Source organism: Pseudopodoces humilis, chromosome 5 (genome assembly GCF_049639895.1).
Source record: "Pseudopodoces humilis isolate 2021_Gansu_Grassland_sample_001 chromosome 5, ASM4963989v1, whole genome shotgun sequence".
Taxonomy (NCBI): Eukaryota; Metazoa; Chordata; class Aves; order Passeriformes; family Paridae; genus Pseudopodoces; species Pseudopodoces humilis.
In genome coordinates, this window is record NC_142204.1 from 47,734,274 (window position 1) to 47,741,998 (window position 7,725).

Consider the following 7,725-nt stretch of genomic DNA (forward strand, 5'->3'; position numbering starts at 1 on the left):
TCATTGAACATACAGGAGTCCATTTAGCAATGTACTTCTATTTTTCCAAAGGTCCTTAACCAGCAATCTGAAAGAGCATCTGGTCCTGTAAATATTAACATTCAAAGATAGTTTTACACATGAAGAATTCTATAAAGTTCAGTGAGACTCCTGACATTTATTAAATTATTTATTGTGCCTATTGCAGGATAAGGCCAGTTGCTGAATTAAAAAGTTCTACAAGTCAGTCCTAATAGTGTTACAGTATTGGCATATTTAAATAAACTGGTGAAACTGTAGTAACTGGAAAAAAAAAATCTTACAAGTGTAAAGCTAAGCAATGCATGTATAATACAAGTACTTATCATGGCTAAGAAATGACACCCAGATTACAGAGCACTGGTTTTATATGATTTCATGCAAACAACTGAAAAAGCTTTGTAGCAACCAATATTTCCCACACAATAGAACATAAATTTCTGTTCTGTAGCATTGGTGAGAGCAGTTTCTAAAGCATATCATGGAAATAAATAAGAAACCACTGATAAGAAATAAATTCCAATGTAAGTACTATGCTAGGATTGCCAGTACAGCAACATGTTATTTTCATGGGTTATTCCCTTAAATTTAAGAATCTTCTTTTAATATTTCTAGTCCAATAAATGGATGGCAGATGGGTGGCACAGTTTACAACCACCAAAAGTAAAAACAATGACAGGTTTTCAGCTTTGAGATGCTCTCCTATTAGGAGACCACAAGTACAGGAAGAATGTGTCTATTTGTCTGTGCATGCCATTCTCATCCACATCTTCCACCTCTTTCTTTAACACTTCTCTGATAGCATTCATAGACTTAAGCCATTAACCTAAATATCTATCTTTAGGACCTTTAATAAGTTTCATATTTCAAATAGTATGCATGCCCAGATTTTGAAATATTATGATTAAACAGACAGAAAAAGAAATTGAGCATAGTTTCTGGCCAAGTAGGATTGTTCTCTGGAGAATATTTTTCAAGTGGTTTATCTTAGCTTATTCTAAATTACTTTGGAGAGTAAGGCTGCAGCAATTTCCTCAAAAGATAACCCTGGAGTTGCTGCTAAGAAGCATTCCTAATGCTGAGTCAAACACTGTTCCACAACTTGCCTTTATCCCACTTATTTGAATAATATGTTTCAGAACACCTTAAAAAATTAACCTGTGTCCCTGATAATCATGGTCCTCAAGTACAGGGAAAAGTCTTATTTCGGTGCCAGCCCTATCTAATTCTACAATTGAGAAAGACTGGCAATGACCAGGGGGCAAGAGGAGGTCTGGGAATACTAAGTCACATTAAACAAAGAGAGAGGAGTGTTCCTCTTAGCTGGCTCCCTGTGAATGGATAGCTTCTCTAGCAGCTGCTCTCCTGGTAAAAACAGTGACTGCAGTCATTTCCTATAAATAGCAATAAACTTTAGTCAAATCCCATATCTGTATGCTGATCAAGATGTAGCTCATGACTTAAAATGCCAGAAACAACCCTGAGATTAAATAGAAGTACACAAAGAAGATGTGTGTTTTAACACCTTTCCTGCTCTTCTTTTCCCTTCCTGATTGTGATGACACACAATCAAAAGAACAAGGATTAAAAGGGAATATCATTTAAATGCCATGTTTTAAATGGAACAGAAAGGAATGATACAGTTGTTCCTCATAGCAAAGTGCATGAGAGACTGTTTCCAAACATCTTTGTCAGAAGCCTTTGATTTTTTTTTTTAATCACATGATGAGCTTGTGGGAAAGGCCAAGAAGAGCTGAATCAAAACTACATTTCTCAGCACAACCTAGGCACTGCTCTGCCATCTGCCTAGGGAGACTGACTGAGCACCGTGCAGTCCTGCCAAGCTGCATCTTCAGCAACTTTTACTTCCTTTGCCTCCCATCCGAAAGGAGATGATCAGCAGCTGAAGAAAGAAAGGTAGTCAAGCACAGAAGAAATTTTCTCAGTGACAATTGCTTAGAGATCATTCAGTATATATGCTGTCAAATTTGGCACTGGCAGCCCACAGACAACGTCTTCTGTCTTGTTGCATGTTGTACAAAGAGCAGCTGTTGTAAGAGCCATTGTCCTATCCTGTGTTGTGTTTTAAAGTGGCATTGTGGAGGGAAGGGAATTGATGCACTACTACTCAAAAAAACGTACAGTTCAGCAGTTACAAAAAAAAAAGCATAGGATCAATATCAGATGGATCAGTGATTCACTTGTGGATAAGTTCAGAGTTGTGTATTTGTGGGCTCAGAGAACTAAGGGAGGATTAACTCCAACTGTTGTGACAAAATACTAACCTTCCCCTTCCTTGTCGGAGGACAGAAGTCCAAACACAAGATACACCCCCTGTAAAACAATTCTCATGCTTATCAGCCATTTTCCTGGTGCTGTCACTTTTGCTCTTGACAGATGGCAAACCAAGGCTGAGCACAGAAATGGGATGTAGCATCCCCGGTGACAGAGGACATGGCTTCCATAACTCCATCTCTGCACCTTTCAGCACAATCTGCAGGAGTCTGCCTCATGCTACACCCAACCAGTTCCTGTCTGATCAGACCAATGCAGGAGCCTGGTGTCCACAATAAAATCATTTGGTTTAAATTTGAGGACTGGGAAGAATTCATGCTCAGAATCATTATTTATGGATAAATCCCAAAAGCATGTCAGTCAAAAAAAGAGAAAAGAGTGGAGCTGATGCAATTAATTTACATTTTCCTGACTTTTATGTATATATAAATAAACATTCTTGTGTGTATATATTTATATAAATAGGATGGAAATTAGGTATGTTTATTGGTAGAAGTTTTTTCATTTCCAGTCAGTCTTAAAATTTTAGGAGTCAATTTTTCTCCTGAAGTATATTTATGATTATGACAAATTAAGCAAACACTCTCTTCATATAGATGCAAGCATAAATTAATTAATTTAAACATTATTTTCCCAAACTGTATTTTGCCCCTGTGCATCCTTTTACTTTTAAAAACTACAAAAAATGTAAAAGTTTAAGAAGAAATAATTTTAGGTTGTTAAAATACAGCTAGAACCAAATACTTTATGAAACTTTAAGAGAAGACATGGAAGCAAAAGCAAATGAAATATGAAATGCAGAGGCAGAGTTTTAAGTAATGTGGTTCTGAATATCCAAATACAGACAGTTTTCAGCATTAATTATTTGATACATTTTTCCTTTTCACTATGAATTTTTTTTCAGTAGCAACTTTTGAGGGTTAAGTTCATTTTTAAAGTTAATTTCTTAATAATGGTGTCAGAAATCAGCCTGTTGCCCTCATTCACTCATCTTAGGCCTGGACCATGTTCTTAAGTGTAACTTGAAATAGTCATATTATTGTGTTTCCCCAGTAACTTCCACTGAAAGTGAATATTATTCCTTTCACCTAACTAACACAACTAATCCTTGCTAATGACATTTAACGAGCCACACAAGTATGCCCTAGAGTGGATCAGATTCTCTGCTTATAAAACATGATCCTTTCATGTCTTATTTTTTAACTGCAGAGGTAAATTGTACATTTTTAGAGAAAGTATAAATATCTCAGAGCCAAGAGTTTTAAAAAACAAATTAAAAATCTTATTACAAGTTTCTAAATTTGAAACAGAAGCGTAAATGAGCGTCCTTTAAAATTATCCTTTTATTCAAATTGCGATAAGGAAAATCTTAAGATATCTAACTCATGGGTATGGACTGTAATAGGCCCCACCTGTCACTTGTTGTGAGAATCATAGATAAAATGGCTTTTACTTCTATCTATTTGCAATGCTGCAGCTCCAAGAACAAGTTAGTTATGTTCAAGGACCTCCTCCCCCCAGCTTTGCTACCTGTTCTATCACCGCCCAGCATAGCTGGGTGCTGCAGAGTTTGTTATCCAAACTAAAAGTAAGAGGAGAGAGATGGGCTGGTGGAGGAGAGCTGGTAAATGGGCAGCACTGCTCGACGTGAGATGGAGTAGCAGCACATCAGCAGCCTCACTTTGCCAGTTTTGGGGGGTTTGTTTCTCCTGTGCTTTTTTTGAGATAGCAAAGCAAAGGAGTTTTAATGAGGGTCTGAAGGAGAATAATGAGGTACTTTTGCAGATGTCTGCAGGGTGTTCCTCCTCACTCAAAGGAGCAACGCATACAAAGACACTTTGAAAAACAAGTGCGCAATGGAAGCTGGCATCTTAGTTATTCTGAAACAAAAGGCCCTGATGCTGACCTCATTTACACTGGCAAATCTGTGACTCTTGTGAAGTCAAAGTCCCTGTAGCGTAAAATTAGTCCTGGATTACATACTGCCAGAGCTGTCTTTCAGAAGCCTTGGTGACCACTGAAACAATATTCTGAAGATATTTGGAATTTCAGAAATTTCAGCTCATTTTTGCACTTATTGTAAGGTCTCTGTACATTTTTCTGCCGCTAAAGAGAGTCTTGAAAGTGCATGCTTGTTAACTGTTTGACAGAATTGTGTAGTAGATCCTAATGTAGACAAGAATCTGACCACCTTGGTTTAAATATTTTTTTAAATTTACATGTGTGTATGTGTCTATATGGACAACTATACACATAAATGTATACACACATACACATATATGCATTCCTCTTCAGTCTGACACAGGGGGAGACAGCTTTATAGTCTGATTAGATACAAAGTAATTTTATATTGAGAAGAAGACATGTTAGCTCCTTTTTCTTTTTTAAAAACATCTCTCTGTCTGGCTTACACATAAATCATTTAGTATATCTATGTTAAAGAGTATCCACCAGAAGGAATGCTTCTACAACTCTTGGTAGCACTATGCATGTCATGGAAACTTTAGGGAATTAAGCATTCAGAAGTCATTTCACCTTAGAAGCCTAATTTTTCAGGTTATTTCTGAAACCATGTGGAAGCCCAGGGCTCACTAAATTGAGATTCAGGTCCCCATGTCCATCATCTTTTCCTTGTGGGCTACCTCAGCTCAGGCTGGAGTCATACTGCCTGCACATGCCTATGGTGCTTGGTATCACAGCCCTTCTGCAGGCAATCTCAGGCTATCTTACTTACCCAGAATGGGTCATGTGACACTCCTTGAAACACAGAAATTTTGTACAAAAACAGACACAAATGTCAGGAATTGACCACAGGCCATGTAAAAGCATCGTTCCCTCTGCTCTGATGTTCCTTCATGGAAGTATCACCATGAGGGTTCCAGAGCTGGCCCAAGGGACACCTGTCAGGAGAGCTTTGTGGACTGGCTATGAACCAGGCCTTGGGCTGGCCTTGGGGTGGCTCCTAGCCTGTGATGTTGATACAAGCACTAAGCCATATTGCAAACCTCTCCTCACAGGGCTAATGTGTGCTTAGGGCTGGCAGAAGTTCCCAGCACAGCAAATCTGGTTTTGGGAATGAAGGCTTGGAGCAGAAGAAGCCCTGGCTGTCTCCCTCTTCCTTAAGCTCCCACCACTGCTGCAGTTCTGTTCCCCCTTCCCTACCACTTCAGTCCAGTGGAAGAGCACCAGCAAAATCAAACAGCCCTGTCTCATTTGGAAATAGTACAGGAACTAAAACACCAACATACATTAAAAAACCTGACATCAACTTAGTTCTGGCATCCAGGTGGCAAAGGACATTACAGGCAAAATACAGATTTAATTCTGCAGAATTAAAGAATTCCAACTGATTTGAAGTGAATTTGGGGAGGGAAATAATTAAGAATTAGATTTTTGCATGCAACATTGTTTTGCTAGCAGAAAGAACGTAGTTAAAAAGCAAGAAACCAGAAAATACTATTCCTAAGTGTCTCTATATGCGATTAAAGTATAAGTTAACAACTGCCAGAACAGTATATAGAAGATAAATTCTATATATTTTCTCTTTAATATATTACTGATTCTGCCTTATTAAATACACTATTTTCCACCATTTGTGAAACAGAAGCATGAACCAGTGGCAGGGAAAAGGAATTAGAGCCCTAATATACAACTTGCAGAATAGCCCAACCACTTGCAGAAAAGTTTGTACCAGCTATTTTAATTGCTGGATTCTTCCCTAAGTTATCCACTTCTGCTTCATGAACCACCAGTGCTGTTTCTGATTTAATAATTAATTGCATGTAGAGAAAGAACCATAAAATAAATTGTATGAAAATCCAGCTTTTGTTTTGCTTTTAAATTTTTGTTGACTTACAAAGGAAGTGAATGCAAATTATTTTAACTGTACAGCTACCTTAGTCTGGAACAAAGATCCCATTGATGCCGGCTCAGTTTGTATCCTACAGAGATCAGAATTGGTACACAGTGTCTAGAGAGTTTATAGACCCTCACACTCCTTTTCAAATGTATGGCATACATAAAATTATGATCCCAACTAATATGTCTGCAGAAAACCACTGGCTGATATATACAAACATCAGTTCTTGGTCTAATTTTTCATTTAGAAAAAAAATTAAAACAGAAGACAATAACATGTCTTGACTCGAGTAAGCACACATAGAAAGCCAGATTTAGCCATCTATATTCTAAATTACCAAAAATTAAGGTGTAACCTCACCTGCTTTGTGTTGTCTTTAAGCAGCCTTTAAGACACCTATCTGTAACCTCTTTCTGGGGTTTATTATCCACCTTGGGCACAGTTTCTTTCTTGTGACAAATCAGTGTGTAATTTTTGTCATCATTGTTTGCCCAGAAGGTACCAACTGATGTCTCATAGCGTATACAGAATTCTACCTTAGTTCCATCTTCCTGGAAAGGAGGCACCAAGGAAATCTTAAAGCAAAACTGGTCTGTTTCACCACCACAAGAATTAGGCATGAACTCTGCGAGGATGTCATAATAACTGAGCCAGTTATTCAATGTCATTCGAACATACACCTGCTTTTCAAAGGATACATTGAGGACTCGTATAATGCCATTCATACAGGTAATCCCAGGCAGGAAGAGGACTGACTCCAACATTACTTTCTGTTCTCGCACTTTTTGTAAAAGCTCTTCTTGAGAAGCAGGCAATGTAAACTGCTGGGACAGAAAGTATTCATCCTGAGGAAAAACTTCATCTTCTATATCATTTTCTTGTCCTGTATTTGGAAATTCCCAGATATTGAACTCTTTAACAGACACAAGATCAAACCCAAATGCATCAGCAAATGAAACTTTTCTTGAGATGTTGGTGGGAGTATCTGCCTCCTCTTCCTCTGAAGCTGAAGAATTCCGTCTTCGGGGACGTGGGGAGAAACGAAGTTTAATGTCAATATTAACATCTTCGTCCTCTGAAGTGAAATCATTTCCAGTGGGGACTCGTAATAACTTTGCTCTGTTAACCTGACTAGGTCCTTCAAAAGACTCCATTGGGCTTGCTGATATAAACTGAAAGAGAACTGTACAACTAGTAGCAGCTGCTATTTGAGATACTATGATTTAAAACAAGGATTAGTGTTACAGTTGACATCGCAATAGGGATCAGGTCTATTAATAGATGCCATGGTGTGTGAGCTATGTTGGCCTCTCTCCATCTGATAGTATTAGATGTTACAATTTCGGTGATACATTTCAAATATTGTATTCCCTATTTTTATGTGGCTAAGAACAAGAACAGCATTTAAAAAACTATCTTCTTTGCATAGTTAAATTGCACAAAGCTATTTTAAGATGATCAGTTTATGTTGCACAAATAATACATCGTATTGCACTAATGAGGAGCTATTAATCTCTGATTAGGATGTATACTTCATCATGTAAATAGTTTCT

The 7,725-nt window shown here is 37.8% G+C and overlaps 1 protein-coding gene across 1 annotated transcript in view; it reads right to left on the minus strand.

Annotated features, from left to right (window-relative positions):
* The window catches only part of PPP1R3A (protein phosphatase 1 regulatory subunit 3A), a 34,040-nt gene extending 26,690 nt beyond the window's left edge, over window positions 1-7,350 (minus strand). The window contains exon 1 of the mRNA XM_005519263.3: window positions 6,533-7,350. Coding sequence (XP_005519320.2) covers window positions 6,533-7,326 — 794 coding nt within the window. The 5' untranslated portion in view covers window positions 7,327-7,350. The remainder of the gene's footprint in view (window positions 1-6,532) is intronic.
* Window positions 7,351-7,725: the final 375 nt, after the last annotated feature.